This window comes from Phyllostomus hastatus, unplaced genomic scaffold (assembly GCF_019186645.2).
Source record: "Phyllostomus hastatus isolate PE091 unplaced genomic scaffold, TTU_PhHast_1.1 phas_contig_17, whole genome shotgun sequence".
Classification (NCBI taxonomy): Eukaryota; Metazoa; Chordata; class Mammalia; order Chiroptera; family Phyllostomidae; genus Phyllostomus; species Phyllostomus hastatus.
Window position 1 is genome coordinate 22,722,618 of NW_025333664.1, and position 21,251 is coordinate 22,743,868.

General features: G+C 44.3%; 1 protein-coding gene and 1 pseudogene across 1 annotated transcript; one reads left to right on the forward strand and one right to left on the reverse strand.

Annotated features, from left to right (window-relative positions):
* Window positions 1-1,184: 1,184 nt before the first annotated feature.
* On the reverse strand, window positions 1,185-15,965 carry LOC123815050 (signal-regulatory protein beta-1-like). Its single transcript, XM_045833207.1, is given in 6 exon segments — window positions 1,185-1,291; window positions 7,893-8,225; window positions 8,911-9,231; window positions 15,124-15,308; window positions 15,310-15,475; window positions 15,926-15,965. Coding segments are annotated over 6 exon segments (1,152 nt in total).
* Window positions 15,966-16,075: 110 nt separating this feature from the next.
* On the forward strand, window positions 16,076-16,973 carry LOC123815051 (annotated as a pseudogene).
* Window positions 16,974-21,251: the final 4,278 nt, after the last annotated feature.

Here is a 21,251-nt window from a genome sequence, read left to right on the forward strand (position 1 = left end):
ATACTTGAGATTAATAACATAAAATTGAGAACAGGTTTTTCAAAATGAACACAAATCATAAGGCTGAATGTAACCATTTTGCAAAGATAGGGTGGTGCATCCATGGGTTTTTTTACATATTCCTTATATAGTGAGAATACGAGAATGTTTAATCTGCTGAGTGATTTGAAGTGTCTATGTGCTACAATGATATCATACTTGTAAAATCTCTGGATAAAGTAAAATCTTCTCTGAATATTAAAGGTTGTTTACAATAAAAAAGAATGGAAATCCTGTTGCCTTGCTCTGAGTGGGCCTCTTTTGGGTGGAGGCAGGGCCAGTTTGAAGCTCAGTGCATCTAGGTCCAGACATCTCAGAACCCAATGACCAAAGTCCATCCTTGACTCATCCTCATTGTCAGAGAGCAGGACCCTCAGGAAGGTGTGTGCAGGAGCATGTTCCTGGCTCAGGTGGGGCTGGTAGAGTGAAGGCCTGGGTCTTGGGTTACCTGCAGGTCCTTGCAGCTTCTTCTCGCCAATGGAGTCCCTTGGAGAAGGCAGAAGACAAGGTGTCATAGGGCATGGAAAGATGGAGGGAAATTCATTCATTCATTCACTCCTGTATTATTTTCACAAATATTTATTGAGCACATACTAAGTGGCAAGCACTTTGGCCTGGGTTGGTGGCACAGATCACAAATCAAACCTACTCAGTTTACCTGAACCCCTCCCCTGAGTTCTGCTCCCCCTTTCATTCCTACATTCGTCTTCACCACTGGTCAGCACCCCCAAGTCTCTCAGGTTGTATTGGTTGATTTTAGTTCTACTTTTTTGTTCATACGAAAACATATATCATATGAACACTGAAATATACAGCAGTTTATGGAGGACTGTTTTTAGTTTGGGTCTCAGAGCTTTGACCTTTATCCCACCTCCACATTTAGACCACCATTGCCAGGGTCCCAGGGCACTTAGTTTGAAAACCTTCAAAATCCAAGATATGATACAAGGTGGAAGAGTTGGAAGCCTCTGAGATTCCAAAGATATCTAGAGAAAATAAAAGCTCTCACAACCTTCTCATGAGGCTGAATCAATCTTGTGGTGACCATGTGACCATGCAGCCACACCCTGGGCTTCTCCTGACAGCCCATGAGGTTTGCCCTGACCCTTCTCTTTAAGGACTAAGGCCTGCCTTCAACTCACCTGTTACAGGTTCCACCACCTGCGGATGTAGGTGACTGTGAAGCTCATCACCAGCACCACTTTGAGGCCCAGGAGGAACACCACAAAAATAATGGCAGATGTCTCTGGACCTGAACACCAATGGGCAGAAGAAGACATCAAATGGAGCTCTGTGAGTTTAAATATCTCACAGCACTCAGGTGACAGAGGTGACCCAGCTGCTCACAGGAGTGGAGGTGAGTGAGTTTCCATGCACTCCCAATAGGTTCTATGTGGTGTGGCTGCTGTGGACAGTATGAGGCTGACTGTATTGGAGGATGTACCTCATGCTGCACCATACAAGTGAGCACTGCTCAGACTCTTGGAATGACACATTCATCCACTGCAAGCTTTCCAGGCAATAGGTGCCATTACTTTTCTCCATAGACACAGGTTACTCAGCTCCCTTGAACATATGATAGTTCTCCAGCCAGGTGAGATGTACACTCTGTGGGTAGAATCTCTTCACCAGGCAGGTAAGAGCCACCAAGTCTGAGGAGAATGAAGACTGGGAACACTGACACTGCAGAGGGCACTGACACAGCACAGAGAAAGCAAACAATTACTGTAGGAAGTCCACTGTGGGAGAGTGGGAGCTCATTAAGGATTGGGTCATGTGCCAGGGCCTGGTACAGAGGAGGAGGTAGGCATTGGTTAACAGCTGTATGCCTAAGTAAATGCACGATTGAATGAGAGTGTGAATGCATGAGTGAATGCATGCTGGGATGGATGGATGGATGGAAGGATGGATGAAAGGAAGGAAGAATGAATGGGAATCTGAATGGGACCACAGACATCCTACTCTTTTCTTTCTTTTCCAATTTGGAATCTGGTCACAGATTACAAGATGATATACACTTAAGGACATTGTGCTAAGTAAAATAGGCCAGCCACCAAATAATAAATACTGCATGGTTTTACTTATATACATATCAAAAGGTGTCATACTCGGGGAGACTCTCCCCTAGAGCCTCCAGAAGGACTCAGCCCTGCCCACCCCTTGCAGACTTCTGACCTCTAGGACTGCAAGATAATAAATTAGTCTTGTGTTAAGCCACGAACCATGTAATTACAGTGTCAATAGAAATCTGATTCAGAGACTCAGGAACATTTAAAGAGGACAGATGTAATTAAAGGGCCAGATACAATTTAAAGTTCATAACTTGTGACTTTGGTTAAGATGGTGAAATAAGTAAATGCAGTACACGCATCTTCTTATGAATACATCAAAATTACAACTAAACTGCGGAACAGTCATCATTTAGAACCACCTGGCTCCCATTCTTGTGAGAGAAACAGAAATGTGGAATGGACTGGTCACACACCCATGTGTGGTGGGTAAAACATTTTGGAGGGATACAGATTGTGGAGGTTCTCCCTGAGGAGCAATGAGTCCCTGACCCGCACAAGGCCAGCTGCCCCAGAAATGCAGTCCTGGAAGAGAGTTCCATTAACTTCCTTCTGTGAAAACCAGCAGGGATTGTGGCTGAGAGAGACAGAGAGTGACTGGAGTCCCAGGCATTCTTCTTTTTATTTTTAAATAATAATTCTTTAAATATTATTTTAACCATTTTTTGAGTTTATTGGGGTGACAGAGAAAGAGAAATACCATGTGATTTCACAAATACATATAAAATCTAGTGAACAAAATAATCTAACAAACAAAATAGAAACCAGGCATCCCTCTTAAAGGGCCCACACCCAGACTTAACTAGACTCACTCTCTCAGAGCTCCAGCACTGGGGCAGCAGCTTCAAAGGTGCCAGGGCATGGGAAGAACTGAAATGTCTGGCTTTGTAGCAAGGCTAGAGAGGCAGCTTTTTGCTAGACAGAAATGTTGGCAGATGCCATTGACCTCTGCTAAGCCCTCCCCTGCTGGCACAGGTGACCACTATATCTGAGTCTCCATCAACCTGGCTAACATTGTTAGCCCCTCCCTGGTGAGTCCCTGAGACCCCAGCCCACACAAATTGTGCGCCTACCTGGGACATTTCTAGGGTTTTCCTTAGAAATGGCCTATCTTGGCTTATTCTTCAGACTTGTCTGAAATCTCTCAAAGGTCCACAAACCCCTAATAAGCTGAATCTGGCCTCAGTGTGCCCCAAACCTTGCTACGTGGCTCCAGGCCCAGCATTAGTGGCAGCCAGTTTCAGTGTGCAGCTGGGCCTCTCCCAGGCACCTCCAAGCCCAGCACAAGTAGCAATCATCTGCAAATTATTTTGTACCTCATGCCAGGTAGTTACAAGATGGGCCCAGACAGTGGTTGATCTTCTCTGCACCTCCAGAAAGACCCCAGAGCCAGAAATCCAGTAAACAGCTTTAGACAACAAAGGAATACAATCCAACCATCTCCAATATTGAGAGGTGGGCTCACTGGGCACCAGAGCCCCAGTGAAGTGAATCCCACTCTGTGGGGTCAGCCTCTGCACAGCAGCTCCTTTGCTGTAGTCACAGACAGCCCTTACAGTTGATTGGTCTGGGGACAGGTTCCTGCCATTGATGTATCAACATCAATCAAAGCTCAACCACAACAGCAGGATGCACACATCCCACACTGGGGGTGCACCTAGAGCAGAGGGTAGGGTGACCAGGAAGGCTGCAGCACTGGGCACTGCAGGACACTTACTACATAAGGCCACTCTACAAAGACTGGGAGACATAGCAGCTCTACCTAATCTCTAGAAACAAACACAGGGAGGAATCCAGAATGAGGAGAAGAAGAAACATGTACCAAATAAGAGAACATAACAAAACTCCAGAAAAAACCCCACAAAAAATGGAGACAAGCAATCTACTAGATGTAGAGTTCAAACACTGGTTATAAAAATGCTCAGTGAACTTAGGGGGAGAGTAGGTGAACTTAGTGAGCACTTCAATAAAGGGATAGGAAACATAAAAATAAGAGTAGAGTTCCTGGCTGGGTGGCTAAGTTACTTGGAATGTCATCCCATGAAACAAAAGTTTTCAGGTTTGATTCCCAGCCACGGTACATACCTAGATTGTGGGTTCAGTTTCCAGTTGGGGCATATATAAAAGGCAACTGATTGATGTTTGCCTTTCATATTGATGTTTCTCTATCTCTTTCTCCCTCCTTACTTTCAAAAATCAATAAATATATTCCTGGGTGAGGATTTTTTAAAAAAGTAAAGATAGAAAACATTCAAAAAGTCAGAAATGAAGATATGATTAACCAAAATGAAGAATACATTATAAGAAATCAATAGTACAGTAGATAAAGCTGAAGCTCAAATCAATGATTTTAAAAATAAGAAAGCAGAAAACACCTATTCAGAATAGCAAAAAGAAAAAGAGTAAAAAAAACCAGCGGAGATAGTTTAAAGGCCTCTGGAACTACTTCTGGTATACCAACATTTGTATCATAGTGGTTTCAGAAGGAAAAGGGAGAAAGCAAGAAATAGAAAATTTATTTGAAAAAAAATGACAAAAGACTTCCTTAACCTGGTGAAGAAAATAGACAAGCAAGTTAGGAAGCACAGAGAGACCCAAACCAGATGGACCCAAAGAGGTCCACTCCAAGATACATCAAATTAAAATGCTGGAAGTTAAATATAATAAGACTCTTAAAAACAGTAAAAGAAAAGCAGTTAGTTTATTTGAGAAGGGAGCTCTCATAAGACTCTCTCAGCTGATTTTCAACAGAAACTTTGCAGGCCAGAAGAAATTGGCATGAAATATTCAATGTGATGAAAAACAAAACAAAACAAAATAAAACAAAACCAAAGTGATGAAAAGCAAGGACCTACGACTTGATTACTCCACCCAGCAGAACTATCATGGACAGATAAAGAGCTTCCCAGACAAGAAAAGGCTAAAGGAGTGTATCACCACCAAACTGGCACTATAAGGAATAAAAGGTATTCTTTAATAAGAATAAGGAAAAAAATAAAAAACTATGAAAAATAAAATGGCAATAAATATATATCTATAACAATTACTTTAAGTGCAAATGGATTACCTGCTCCAATCAAAAGACATGCAGTGCCTGAATGGATAAGAAAACAAGACCCTTACATATGCTGTCTACCAGAGACTCACCTCAGATTAAAAGACACACACAGACTGAAAGTAAAGGGAAAGAAAAAGATATTTCATGAAAATGGAAACAAAAGAAAACAAAACAAGCAGGGACAGCAATACTTAGACTAGACAAAATAGACTTTAAAACACAGGTTGCAAACACAAGGCCCATGAGCCAAATCCGGCCCTCCACCTTGTTTCTACCTGGCAGCAGTACTGAGCTCCTTGCCCCTAGTTAAGGAGTAGTTACATCTATACAGTCCTAAAATTACACTGGGCCCTTTGAAGGCAACCTCGATGCTGATGTGGCCCCCAGTGAAAATGAGTTCAACACCCCTGCTTTAAAACAAAGGCTACAACAAGAGACAACAAAGGACCTGCAAATTCCACTTCTGAGTATTTATTTGGAGAACCCACAACACTAAATTGGAAAGACATATGCATCCATATGTTCACTGCAGCATTATTGACAATAGCCAAGATATGGAAGCAACCTAAGTGTTCACCAGGAAGTGGATGGATAAAGAAGTGGTGCATATATAAATGAAATATGACTCAGCCATAAAAAGTGAATGATATCTTGCCATTTGTAACCTCATGGATGGATGGAGAGGGTATTATGCTGAATGAAATATAACAGACAGAGAAAGACAAATGCCATATGATTTCACTTATATGTGGAATCTAATAAACAAACAAACAAACAAACCAGGGACAGACCAACAGATACAGGAAGCATTTTGATTGGAGGTGTTTTGGGGAGATGAGTGATAAAGGTGAGGGGGTTAAGAAGTACAAATTGATAGTTACAGAATAGTCATGGGGTGTAAATTATATATAATATTGCAATAATTAGGTATCATGTCATGGGTGCTAGATTTATCCAGGTGATCACTTTGTATGTTATATAAATGTCTAGTCACTGGGTTGTACACCTGAAACTAATATAATATTGTATGTGAGGTGTAATCCAAAAAAAACCCTTATTTAAAAAATAAAGTACATAACTTTGGGGTATGGGAAGGCAAGAAAGAAGGAAGAAGTGTGTTTTACAACTGAGTGGTGAAGAGAAAAAAGAAAAAGGGGGGAGGGAAATTGAGGGTCTTGAAAGCGAAAAGAGAGTCAAAATATTGGAGGACTCAGAATCTTTCTCCCACTATCATAACTAACTAATTAACTCCATCAACATACATGGATTAATCTACACTGACAGAAAGAGGCCCATAACCCAGATGCATTATTAAACACCACAGCATTATATAAACATGACCAAAACATTGTGCATCCTCGCACTAAGCCCACTGCACCAGGACTGCAGTGACCAGAGACCTCAGATTCCATGCAGGGTGTGGCCTTGTAGTCCAGAGGGTCACACAGGCCCTTCCACGTTGCTCCACTGGCTACCCAGACAAACTAAACACCATCCTCACTCTCCTACTCTGTAGATGTGCTGGGTCACATGCATTGAGAGCACAGGGAGGTAACAGGCTGGTCTGAGCAGCCACAGGAGATGAGACTCAAAGCACCCGAGGGGGCTCCAGACCAGATGGTGCAGACACAGCTCTCCTGCTGTCCCCGCTCAGTGCAGCTCCGACCCCTAGAGATGACACCAGGTACAAGGTACACGCAGACGAGGACTCTGAGCGATGGAAGGGGGAGGCAGACAGGCTCGAGGGACCTGAGGACTGGAGGAAGAACAGAGTGACAGGCTTCAGAGGCTGCATTCCCCTGATATCCAGGCACAGAAGGCAACTCAGGTGTGGCTTAAGAAAGAGAAAAATGCTAAAATCAGTGATCTATATTTCCTTCACAAGAAACAAGAAATAAGAAATGGGGGAGCAAAGTCAACCCAAAGGGCGGAAGGAAGGAATTTGTGAAGTAAAGGGGGAAAATCAGTGAAATTGAAAACAGAGAAACAGTAGAGAAAAATCACTGAAACAAAAAGCAGATTCCTTGAAAAAAGCCGTAAAATTGAAACCTTTATCAAGACTGACAAATAAAAATAGAGAAATGACACATTTCCAATACCAGACACAACACTGGGGATGTCACAGACCCTGCATCATCAGAAGGACACTAAGGGAATAGTATTACCATCCCCACAGGCAAACATTTGTGATGACTGCTGGTTCATTGTCACAACACTGGGGAAAAGGAGGCCTGTGCTGTGACCACCCACGGTCACTTGGATGACTGTCCTGATTCAAACTCCACGTCCTCGGGGCTCCCCCTCTGGAATTTCACAGAGAGCAGGTTCAGGATTTGCTGGGTGACTTTACTGACGTGGATGGAAAAATCTAGGTTGGAATGGAGACCAGGAGGAGGTTGGAAAGAGCAAGGAGGAGGGAGGGGCTGATGTGAACAGTGGATACAATGACCATTAGGAGAAGGAAGGGAGAGGCAGGACACTGTGAACACACGACCTCCATCCCTCCCTCTTTCTTTAATGTATATTGATGTCAAAAACATCTATAAATACATGTATCAAACTCTTACCAGTGGTAACTCAGAGTGTGGTGTTTGTGAGAGGGGAGCTCACTCAAAAATTTCTTGTATTGATAGACTTCTAGAATATTCCATAATAAGCATAAATTCCTATTCTTAACATTACAAAAAAATTAAAGTACCTGGGTTCAGTTTGGGTAGAGTTCTCACCAGAGTGTCCATCTGATCTCTGGCCCTTCTGATGAGTGGATGCCTCCAGGGTGAGGTTCCTGCTGACGGCCGGCTGCCCATCGTGCTGCACCAGACAGGTGAGCACCATGGCCTCCCTGAGGACAGATGAATTCACCAGGAGACAGCTCCTCCAGTTGAAGGTCCCATCCTTGTTTTCTATGTGGATTGAAGGCACTTCTGTTTGGGACATTTTTTCATTCTTCAACCAGCTGAGCTGTAAGTGCTGGGGGTAAAAGTTCTTCACTTGGCAGGTGACCACATCTACCTGGTTCTCTGACATGGCATGTTGGGAAACCTCCAAGGTGGGCGGAACTGAAACAGCACAGGGCAGAAGCTCTGACCTCATGGGACACAGATCACAGAGGATCCCCATAACCTTGCTCCCCCACCACAGCAAGGGTGTAATTCAGGACAGGTGTAGGGTGGTAGGTATGCAGCAGGTGCTCAGAACTCAGAGTTCTCTTTGCATATGAATGAAATCACTAAGCTCAATACCCTGCACACAGCAGGTGCTCAAGAACTAATAGTCCTACTAGGGTAATATGACTGAAGTCTACAAGCACAGCCTTGCATGCAGTTGGAACATAATAACTGTAGCAAAATAAATGAGTACACCAAGTGCATAGTAGCTTGGTTTATAGTAGGTACTCAGGTATTGGAGTTGTGCAGTTCTTTAGAATGTGTGTGAAATGTGGTAGATTCTTTCCCTGTTAAGGAACAAAACAAAACACAAATGCAAAAAAATATACTCTTTCATCATCTGTTTTTTTCATCTATTGCTAAAGCAGATGAGACTACCAAGTACAGTGGGAGGTGTTCACCAGGTAACTGCCATTAAACAGCAGTGAGTGACAGGCACATCCAGGTGTTGGTGATGGGAAGGACTATCAGGAATTAGATTCCAGGGAAATTAAGTTGGAGTAAATGGCAGGGGGAGGAGCAGGCTTAGAGGGAAGGAGCCATGTATGGGCTTGGGCTGGGTGTGAGGGGCATCTACCTCGAATGGTCTCAGACAGGTTGGCAGTCCCACGAAGAGGAGGGACCCCCTTCAGGGTGACATGGTCCACCTGGCAGATGACCTGGGAGCGGACATCCCCCTGGGCCAGCTGCACCCTGGCTGTGCTGGAGATGCTGTAGGAAGGGCTGTCTCCCTCTGGGTCCACAGTGGGCTGGGAGGCTGGGAGCTCATTCCCGTCTTTGAACCATCTCAGGACAATGTTCCTGGGGGAGAAGCTGTGGGACTCGCAGGTGAAGCTCACTGTCTGTCCAGGTGTGGCCCTGCCTGTAGGGGCTGACACCACAGGGGGAGAGGGTTGGGCTATAAAAGGAGCACAATGAACAATGAACATGACAGTGACCATCGATGACAAGCATGTGACTGTTAAACACCTTTTCATGTATTACTTTTTATCCTCTAACAAAGCTGGGAGGGCATGTCATCATCCTCATCCTACAGAGCAGGACACTCAGGTCCTTGGAGATGAAATGTGAGTGAGAGGCTGGCCCATGAACAGCTCTAGGCCTGAGTTCAAAGCCCACCTGTATCTCTTATCAAGTGATTTCTCACCAATCTGGGCACAGGAATAAAATTGCTGATCAGACTAATTTGTACTGTTTTTTAAAATTATAATTTATTGATTATGCTATTACAGTTGTCTTATTACCCCCCATTTGCCCCCATCTATCCAGCAGCCCCCCCTCCCTCAGGCAATCCCGCCAGCATTGTTCATGTCCATGGGTCATGCATTGATTCTTTGGCTTCTCCATTTCCTATACTGTATTTCACATCCCCATGGATATTCTGTAACTACCTATTTGTACTTCTTAATCCCCTCAACTCTTCACCCATTCCCCTGCACCCTCCTCCCATCTGACAACCTACAAAGTGCTTTCCATATCCATGATTCTGTCTCTGCTCTTGTTTTTACAGGTTGTTGTTTAGATTCAGTTATTGGTAGATGTGTATTTGTTGCCATTTTATTGTTCATAGTTTTGACCTTCTTTTACTTAAATAAGTCCATTTAACATTTCATGTAATAATGGTTTGGTGATGATGAACTCCTTCAGTTTTATCTTGTCTGGGAAGTCTTTATCTGCCCTTCAATTCTAAATGATAGTTTTGCTGAGTAGAACAATCTTGGCTGTAGGTTCCTGCTTTTGCTTTTCATGACTATGAATATTTCTTGTTGATACCTTCTAGCCTGCAAAGATTCTTTTGCGAAATCAGCTGACAGTCTTAGGGGAACACCCCTGTAGGTAACTAACTGCTTTTCTCTTGCTGCTTTTAAGAATCCCCCTTTATCTTTAAACTTTAGTGTTTTAATTATGATGTGTCTTGGAGTGGGCCTCTTTGCCTTCCAATTGTTTGGGAATCTCTGTGATTCCTGGATTTGCATATCTATTTCCTTCACCAAATTGGGGACTTTTCTTTCATTATTTTTTCAAATAGATTTCCAATTTCTTGCTCTTTGTCTTTTCTTTCTGGCACCCCCTCTGATGTGAATGTTGGAATGCTTGCAGTTTCCCCAGAGGCTGCTTACACTATTGTTGTTATTTTGGATTCTTTTTCTTCTTATTATTCTGATTGGTTGTTGTTTGCTTCCTTATGCTCCAAATCATTGGTTTGATTTGAGGCTTCATCTACTCTACTGTTGTTTCCCTGCAAATTGTTCTTTATTTCAATTAGAGTATCCTTCATTTCTGACTGGATCTTTTTTTATGCTGCTAAGGTCCTTTCTGTGTTCCTTGAGCATCTTTATAACCAGTGTTTTGAACTTTGCACTTGACTGTTTATCTCCATTTTGTTTATTTTTTTTTTCTGGAGAGTTGATCTGTTTTTTTATTTGGGCCATGTTTCTTTGTCTCTTCATTCTGGCAGCTTCCTTGTGTTTGTTTGTATGTATTAGGTAGAGCTGCTATGACTCCCTGTTTTGGTAGCATGGCCTAATGTATTAGGTGTCCTGTAGGGTCCAGTGGCACAGCCTCCCCATCACCCAAGCTGAATACTCAAGGTTTACCCTTTGTGTGGGCTGAGTACATCCTCCTCTTGCAGTTGAGCCTTGATTGCTGATGGCAGGCCAATGGGAGTGATTTACCCAGGCCAGTCAGCTGCAAGGATTGGCTGTGATGACTGACCACCAACCTCCACATTCCATGGAAGATCAGCTGTTCAGGGGCAGGGTGTCGGTGCTCCAATGTGGCTGTCCAGTGGGTGCACTGGCCCTGGGTGTATTGGCCCTGGGGTTTCCTGTGTAGTGCAGGCCAAGGTCCTCCTCCCACCTGTGTTTTGCCTGGAACCGCCCTGCCAGAGCTATAAAACAATCTGAGGTGGCTGCTACTTGTGTTTGGCTTGGAGATTTCCAGGTGAAACCAACCTGTGATTCTAGGCTGGCTGCTGCTAGTGCCAGGTCTGGGGCCACTTAGCAAGAGGTACAGGGGCTGGGGGTGCTCACTGAGGCCAGCTGTTGCTTGTTTGAGAGGATTTAGAAAGTTTTGAAGCATGAACCAAGACCTATGACAGCTATTCATATAGAAAAGCAGCTGGGGTGGGCCCTTATGTTGGGTGTGATGGAGTCTCTGGGGATCTCCAGGGTGGGACAAACAGTGTTAGTTAGCCAGGTTGATGGAGTCCCAGATATGGCACCCACCTGCTGGCTCTGTGGCTTTGTGGGGGAGGGTTCAGAAAAGGGTAATGGCTTCTGCCTACCCTTCTGTGTGGGAGAAAGCTGTCCCCCAGCTCTTGCCTTGATTCCAGACACTTGAGTTTCACTCTGTGTGTCACTGGTGCCTTTCAAGTAGCTGCCCTAGTGCTGGAGCTCAGAGGGAGGGAGTTGGAGTTAGTCCATGTGTGGGTTCTCTTAGGAGTAACTGCTTAGGGCTCCAGAAGTTTCTTCTATTGACTTAATCCCCACTGGTTTCTTCAGCCAAAAGTTTTTGGGACTTATGTTCTTCACACTGAAACCCTCAGCTGGGGGACTGTTTTTGGTTTTGGACTCCTCACTCCTGAGATATCCTTCCCAAATTTTTATCCCCCACACCTGGATGTGGGACCCAGCTCATTCTGCTTCTCTGTTCCTCCCAGCACTCTGGCTGAATATGGTTTCTTTAATTCCATAGTTGTCAGACTTCCATTTAACCTGATTTCTGATGGTTCTCAGTGATAGTTGTTCCTGATTTTAGTTGTAATTTTGAGTTGGTTGTGCGAGGAGGCAAGGTGTTGACCTATGATGCCATCTTCACTGGAAGTTGTGCTGTTTATAGCTGACCTCCAATCCTTACAGAATGCTGAACAGGAGCCATGATTATCCAAATTCATCAAGTGGGGAAACTGAGGACTTGAGTGCACCCGAGACTTCCCAAGAGCACCCAGCTCTTGTGGGATGACAAGACCATGGCTCAGTGAGGGTCTGTTCTCTTACCAGGCTCATCTCATAACACCCTGTAAAGGTTGATTTGATTATATCATAAATATTCTCTTAACCAGTGATTTGATTAACATTACATTAAAATAGTATAGAAATTTTCTGGCAAACAAGGACCTGAAGCTTAGCAAAATTAACTGGGTCACAACATGGACATAACACCTGATTTTGGGGGACTACTCAGTGCTGGGTGACTCAGACAGAGCACCTCAAACCCTTTACAGTCTTCTAAAAAGCATCCATGATTGCCACCATTTTACAGATGAGAAAACTGAGGTTGAGAGAAACAATAATCTGTCACCTCTCCCACTACTATGTCCCAGAGCTGTTTCCTATGGCCCCCAAATGTTCATGACAATCAGCAGAGAAAGTGCCGACCTTCAGGAGCCTGTCACTTACTGCCACATGCTCCAGGGAGGAGTGGCTTCCAAGTGCCCAGGTCTGGAGACCCTGTACCAATAAATGGAAGAATGGTCTCCTGACAACTGGGTCTAGAATATGAACTCTTGCTCACCTGGGTTCCCAGTACTTTCTAGGAAATATCCCCCACCTCACCTTCAGTCTGTGGAGACAGGAAAAGGGATGCACAGTGTTGTTGGGGGTGCAGTGACCCTTCTTTGCTCTACCCAGGTCACTGTCCCCAGGCTGCTCCTGCAGGTGCTGAGTGAAGATAAAAGAGCATTTGGGGCTATACACATGAATGTTTTTATATGCTGAATCATGTCAGTTAGGAGTAGTTTCAGGACATGATGGGACATTTGAGTATCTGTCTCATTTAGGTTGTAAAGCTAGAGATGCCTCCCCCACAGGGCCTTCTTAAATTTTTATTTTTTGCTGAAGAACATAACAATATATGATTTTAAAGAAGAGAGTTGGAGCTTTCTCCTTACATTGACAAGAACAGTGGGATGGTGCAGAGAGCAGGGGCTGTGATTTCTGCTGCTTGGGGTTCCATTCTCAGTTCCTATTCCTGCTGAGTTCAGGTCTCTCTGTGAGCATCAGTGTCCTCATCTGGCAAAGGGGCAACAGATGGCCCCTCCTTCACAGCACTGTTTCTAAGGTAAATGCCATGATCAAAATATGGCCCCTGTCTCCCTCCTACCTACCTGCTTTCTCATCCAGGGTGTCATCTGGGCAGGCAGCTTAGGGAAAAGGAAGGAGCACTCTACCAGGAGACAGATGGAGTCACTTACTACCTGTGGTTGCCTAGGGAAGGGGCACCCCAGTGGGAACTTTTGCAATATCTGAAAATTTAGGATAAAGCCACCTTCCCTGCCTATGTCCAGGGGTTGTGGGAAGACCATTGCTACCATGTCTAGGAGGAAAATTGGCAATATCCACACAAAGTAAAATGCACGTACCCTCTGACCCAACAATGCCACTTCCAGGGGGCATCTCCCTCTTGGGCAAGTGACACACAGACAAGGTTATCCCCTGCACTACTGTTGAAATAGCCAGAGGTTGGGACCAACTTATATCCATCAGTAGATGGTCAGTGAATGTTGCTGTCTCCATACACTGGAGGGTGAGGCAGCTGTTGAAGAAGGGGCAGCTCTAGGTGCTGATGTGGATGCTTGATTTGGGGGATGAGGCTGAGGGTTGGGAGAGGATTTCAGTCATCTTGGGCTTCAGTACCTGAATGTGAGGGGCATGTGAAAACAATGAAAGGAATATTTTGGCTCCTTATTCAATGGTTTGTTGTAATTAGCTTTTATTGGCACCTACCATATGCCAAGACTTCCATGGAAAGAGGGTCCTATGACAGGGCAGGAAGGAACCTTCTAGGAATCAGATTGGGCTCTAGAATGATCTCATCACTCACTGGCCATGTGACCGTGGGCAAGGCCATTGTCACCTCTTAGCCTCAGGCTCCAAACTATACAAGGGGTGGGGTGAGGCTGGATGGTCTAAAGGTCCCTTGTGGAGACATCCCAGGATTCAGTATCCTGGGTCTCTGGGAAAAAACTGTCAATAAGCATTTTTGCTGTCTCAAAAGGAGGATACCTATGTCACCCACAGGGGGCACATCTTCTCAAAGTGAGGGACAGTCTGACAAAACTCTGCTCAGAGCCTAAGTGACAGTGTGACCGGGTCCCTGCAATAAAGGGGATTTATCAGACAGACCCACAGTGAGCGCCCAACCTCTGGCACCTCCCGCCTGCAGGGTTGGCAGAGCAAACAGGTACTCTGTTCCCCTTAGGGATGTCTTCTCCTGTGATGCTTCTGAGGAGGAAATAAAGAAACACGTCCCCCTCCCTGCCCTGCATGGATCTCTCCCAGCTGCAGGAGGAGAAGGAAGCTTCTTGGGAGAAGAGCTCTGCCTGCTCAGTCCCATTCAGGTCCCTCAGCACCCAGGGCGGAGCCCGGCTCCCAGCGGGTGTCAGTGAGTGTTAGTGAGGGGGGCTCGGCCACACTGAGGGGAGCGCTCTCTGGAGGCAGGGTGAGGCCTGACCTCGTGACGGACAAGTCCCTCAGACCTTCAGTTCCCTCATCCCTGGACAAGGGTCTGGATGAGATTGGAAAAGGCAAGGACAGAGAGGGGGGTCAAGCAAATGAGGGCTCCAGACTTTTCCCACCATTTGCCAGTCATGGGGCCTGAGAAGATAGTAGGACCTCTCCAGGCCTCAACTTCCCTGACCTGCAGGAGGGGTGACATCAGACCAGCAATCAGATCTTGAGTATAAGCGCCCATGATGACACCTGATTACTAGTTTGTGCTCTAAAAACAAAGTTTATTCTTATGGGCTTTTTGTCACACACCAGGGAAGAAGGATTCGCACTGTACTCACCACTCACGGTGAGCCGAGTGCCTGCTCCAGACTTGAGCTCTGTGTCAGGGCTTCCTTTGTGGAACTTCACACAGTAGTAGGTGCCCGTGTCTGCTGGGGTGATGTCACTGATGCGGATGGAATAGTCTATGTTGTTTCTCCTTGTTACATCTGCAGCAATATGTTACTCAGGGAGAGTGGCCTCTTTTTTGACTGTAGACTAACTCCCGGCCTGGCCCTGTCCCCCTGAACCACATGAAAGGCCCCACAGGGAGAACGGAGGTCACACTGCAGCTCAGAGTGGCCGTGTCTCCAGCTGCCACTGCCACTGACTTCTCAGGCTGAATCACCTTCAGCTCCTCACCTGCTCCTCCTGGAGGGAAACACAGAGGAGTTGTTCATACTCCATGTGTGATCCTGTGGGTTTTGTCAAGTGTTTATCAGAAACAGCTTTCTTTTTAATTTAATTTTATTATTTTGTTATTTTATTTTAATTGTTGTTCAAGTACAGTTTTCTGCCTTTTACTCCCATCCCAGCCCACCCCCCATTCCTCCCCACCTCCCTCCCGTTTCCACCCCCTCGTTTTTGTGCATGTGTCCTTTATACTTGTTCCTGTAAACCCTTCCCCTTTTCCTTTGAAATTTTCTCTCCTCTCCCTTCTGGTCACTGTCAGCCTATTCTCTATTTCAGTGTCTTTGGTTATATTTTGTTTGTTTGTTTGTATTGTTGATTAGGTTCCTGTTAAAGGTGAGATTACATGCTATTTGTCTTTCACTGCCTGGCTAATTTCTCAGCAACAGCTTTCATTGACTGAGTGCACACCCTCAGTGGGCCTGGAGTTCAGCACATTGCAATGTGTCATACATGTAACCTTCACAATAAGCTTGTAATGTGAGACCTTATTAGGAATGAGGAAACTGAGGCAGAGACAGGGAAAGGGATGTGGCCAAGAGTGGGTTTAAGTCTTTCCCTTCCAAGTGGTTCTTCCTGGTGCCATCAATGGAGGACATGTGCTGGGCCTTTTCCTGTGACACTTGGCTGCCCAGCTCTGCTGAGTGGCTGCTGGAGGTGTGACCCATGCAGGCTGAGGTGAAGGACGGCATCACCAGTCTGTCTGTGCCCGGGACGCTGAGGCAACCATGGCTGGTTTTCTGATGATGAGGAAATTAGTTTCAGAGAAATTCAGTATCTCTTGGAATAATATTTGTTTGCAGAGGACTGCAAAAGGAAAACCAGTTCTTGCAAAAGACTCACTGAATCCTTACTCCAATTTCAGCTTTAACGTCTCTCATGAAAGGGACTGTGCTGCACCTGCTGCTGAACCTGAGCTACAAGGTGGGATTGATACAGTGAACACTAGTTTTTCCAGGTCATGGTTCAATTTGAGAATCCTTTCATACTATGAAAAGAAAGTTTACCAATAAGTAATTAGAAGCAATCAGAAGATTTAAAGATTAATGAACTTGGGTGGGTATGTTTTACAGGGTTTGAGGGCACTGAAAGAAAGCCTCATAAAGGCCTCACAGGTGGTGGACTGGGATGTGAATTGCACAGCTTGAATTTGCTATGTCCCCACTAAACTTGGATACAGGCCAGGCTTATGAAGAAACACGTTAGGTTCTGGATGGAGTGTAAGAAAAGGAATGGGCATTTGAGGAGCACAGAATAATAGCACTGTGTTTCTCACTAGCTCTGAGCAAACCCAGTGGATCTGGACATCAGGGTGTTTCATCTCCAGATGAGTCTAGACCCTCCCCGGGCGGTTTACTGTTCTCACCCACAGGGACGCACGTCATCTGCAGTTCCTGTGGGCCCTGAAGGGCCTTCATTTTTGGATTCTTTTTGCTTCACAGAAAATATTCTGATATAAAATTGTACAAAGTCATGATATGATAAAGGGATAACATTTAATCCTTGATACACCCAGATATTATTTCACCAAACATTTTGAAATAGAAAAACACATCATTTCCTATTAGAAAATCACCCTCCCAATTCAACAAAGCTTAGCAGAATACATGTTCACCTTTTCTTCCTCCTCTGAATCAGGTTGAATAGACAGAAGAAATGGAAAAGGAGTGACGAGCTCTAAGTGACACAGGCATGATAGGTTCAGAGGTGTTGAGATTTTTGTGATCAAAAGGCAATGAGACCCTCCACCAGCAAAAAGATTATGACTCGCTTTATTAGGGAGGTCTGGCGCTGAACCCCCTATATCTCAGAGGCATGCCAGCACATAGTTGTTGTATAGAAACAAAATGCAAATATGCAAAGAGGAAACATTTAATTTCTGGCTTTCAGACAGAACTATATCAGAGATAACTCTTTCTAAAATCTTTTCTTGGCAAGTAAATCCATATTAACATACTTGTTTTTTAATAAAAAATGGAAGCATACTATTTTGTAATTTTTTTCCCTTAACTGTGCATTTACTACTCAGAAATACTTCTGTGGCATACATAACTTTCACTGGCTCTAAAGCACAGGTGGCAAACACAAGGCCCACAGGCCAAATTTGGCCCTCCACCTTGTTTTATCTGGCCCGGCACCTTGTTTCTATCCGGCAGCAGCACTGAGCTCTCGCTTAACTGTTAAGGAGCAGTTAGATTTATACAGTCCTAAAATTACATGTTGTTATTGTTTAATACCAAGAAGGGAAATAATTTGCCCTTTGAAGGCAAATGTGAGGCTGATGTGGCCCCTGGTGAAAATGAGTTTGACACCCCTGCTATAAAGCATTCTGTTGTATGTCTGATATCAGTTAGGATGCTTTTGACCAGAGGTAAGTGTCCAAACATAATGGACTTAAGTAATTAAGCACATTTATTGTCTCACACACACGCAGCTCAGACACGTCATTAAGGACTCTGTTTGGCCTCAGCCTCAGTGTGTTTGGCCTTAGGCTTGTCTCCTGGTCCTGAGAGCTGCTGCTGCAACTGCAGCTTCACAGCTTCACAGAATTGCATCTAGAAGTCAGAAAGGCTGCTCCTCCTCTCACATCTCAGTTTGTCAGTGGGAAGTGCATTTCCCACAGGTCCCCAGAAGATTCCTCCTTGGTTCCCTGGACTCAGTTCCCTGGGTCAGCTCACCGAGGAAGCGATTGTTGGACCCTGTGGGATGTGGACCCTGGGCGGGGGAAGGAGCTGAAGGAGGTTGGGAGGGTGGCATTGAGGGGATGCCCATGGCCTGCCGAAAGGGAGGGGCCACCGCTTACTCAGTGTTCCTCTGGGTCAGGCATCTGGTTGTGTGCAGACATCACTGTTGCAGTGGTGCGGGGAGCACCCTTGTGACCACGTTCTGAGGTGTGTGCTTAGTCATGTCCTTGAGTGAGGTTCTGGATTGATTGGTTCAAAGAAAATAAACAGTTTTAGAGCTTTGATAAGTATCGCCAAATAGTTTTCCAAAACAGCTGCACAACTTACATTTTCAGCTAGTTTTCTATGTGTGACCACCCTTTCACCCCCTACCTGCATACTCCCTGGTAAACTGTAGATACTATCTTTTTTAAAAAAATAATACATCTTTGTCAATATAAGTGAAAAATAATAACTTAATTTTTAACTTCTATTTCTTTCATGGCAAATAAGATTGATACATCGGTGTTGTTATTTGCAGTTTGTAATCCTTCTTTTAATGAATTGCCTGTTTATTGTCTTTGCCTGCTTTTGTATCAGTAAATAGGACTTAATTTAAAGTGGGAACATAATATCTAAAGTGCCAAGACCATCACGTTGATGACAGAGTCTGATATATGGTTGGGGAGCATGTCTTGTTATTGTTTAATACAAAGAAGGGAAATAATTTCATTGTTTCCATTACTATAGTTTTAAGTTGTATGTAAATTATATAAAACTAGAAAATTTCCTTAGTAATGAAACTGGAATGTTTTATAAATTACTATTTTATGAAAGATGTCAAAATATTCCAATCATAGGAAATAACATGCTTTAAAAGGAATAAATAACATTCACATTAGAGAAAGCATTGTTATCCCTAACATAAATGTAATGGTGATATGAAAAAATACCATTTGTGTCATCATTACAATAATAAAATGATTGACATTGAATTAAGCATAAAGAGTGTGTTTAAGTGCTGAGTCACCTCTGGAAGTGTCACACTTCCCCAGACATTTCTGGCTGTGCACTCTCTGCCTCATGGAGTGTCCCACTTCCAGACAATTCCAGGGTGGGACCCTGAGACTTCTCTAGACCACTGAGCTGTGCGTAGGTGATGAGTGTATGTTGTGGGACATGCATTTCACTGCAAGACCCTCTATGGAGCAACTTCCCTCTGCCACGGAGATGCACGTGTCATGCTGGGCTCTGCTCCCTCAGCCTGGGCACCCGAGTGACAGTGACATGCAGAGCTCCACACACAATGAGCATATCACTTAAATAAGAAGTAAAACAAGGTGTCAAGTTCCTTAGATTTTTTCCCATAGCATAATCATGTTATATTGTTTCCTAGGCTGGTTTAAGAAAACACCAAAATCTCAGTGGCTTAAACCAACAACAATGAATTGATTTATAGTTTTGGAGGTCAGAATCCAAAGTTGGTGCTGTCAAGCACTTTTCATCGGCAGGCTCTGTGCCCTGCCTTTCCAGATTCTGCAGGCTGCCCACGTGCCTTTTCTCATGATTCCAGCTTCCTGTAACTACAACCTCTTTCTTTTTTGTCACTTGCTGCTCTCTATGACTTTTAAAGTATTTTTTATTGATCACGCTATTACAGTTTTCCCAATTTCCCTCCTCTATACCCACTCTGGCCTGCCCCCCGGCCTTCCAGCATTCCCCTCCTTAGTCCATGTCCATGGGTTATACAGATAAGTTCTGTTTTCTATACCATTTTTATCTCTCCCTGTCTACCTTATGCCTACTAACCATGCTTCTATTTCCTGGTACCTTTTCCCCCCATTTCTCCTTCCCCCTCCCTACTGAACTCCCTCAGTGTGATGTCCATTTCTCTGATTCTGTTCCTGTTCTGGTTGTTTGCTTAGTTTTTGTTTTCATTGCTTTTCTTTTCTTTTAGGTTTTTTTGTTGATAGCTGTGTGTTTGTTATCATTTTACTGTTCATATTTTTTATCTTCTTTTTCTTAGATAAGTCCCTTTAACATTTCATATAATAATGGCTTGGTGATGATGAACTCCTTTAACTTGACCTTATCTGGGAAGCACTTTTATCTGCTCTTCCATTCTAAATGATAGCTTTGCTGGATAGAGCAATCTTGGATGTAGGTCCTTGCCTTTCATGACTTTGAACACTTCTTTCTAGCCCCTTCTTGCCTGCAAGGTTTCTTTTGAGAAATCAGCTGACAATCTGATGGGAACTCCTTTGTAGGTAACTCTCTGTTTTTCTCTTGCTGCTTTTAACATTCTCTCCTTATCTTTAATCTTGGGTAACTTAATGAGGATGTGCCTTGGTGTGTTTGGGTCCAACCTCTTTGGGTCCAACCTCTTTGGGACTCTCTGAGCTTCCTGGACTTCCTGGAAGTCTATTTCCTTCACCAGATTGGGGAAGTTTTCCTTCATTATTGTTCAAATAAGTTTTCAATTTCTTGCTGTTGTTCTTCCCCTTCTGGTACCCCTGTAATTTGGATGTTGGAAAGTTTCAGGTTGTCCCAGATGTTTGTAAGAGTCTCTTCACTTTTTCAAATTCTTATTTCTTCATTTTGATCTGGATGGATGTTTATTTTTTCCTTTTGTTCCAAATTGTTGCTTTGAATCCTAGTTTCCTTCATGTCACCGTTGGTTCTCTGAACATTCTGCTTTATTTTACTTTGGGTATCCTTCATTTGTTTTTGCATTTTTCGACCAAGCTCAATCAGTTCTGTGAGCATTTTGATCACCAGGGCTTTAAATTTTCCAACAGATACGTTGGCAATCTCCTCCTCCCTTAGCTCTCTTTCTGAGGCTTTACTCTGTCCTTTCATTTGGGCCATATGTCTTTGTCTTGGTGCAGCTGATATGTTGTAAGGGGTGGGTCTTATGCATTCACCCCTTTGCTGCACTGGGAGCTGCCTGTGGGGGAAAGGCCAGAGAGGGAACAGTGTGGCCGGCCTGCTTGTCTCTAGCGCACTTTTCAATGGACTCTCACATTCTCCTATGAGACTGGGGGCTTCTCCTACTGCAGCAACCCCAGCCATAG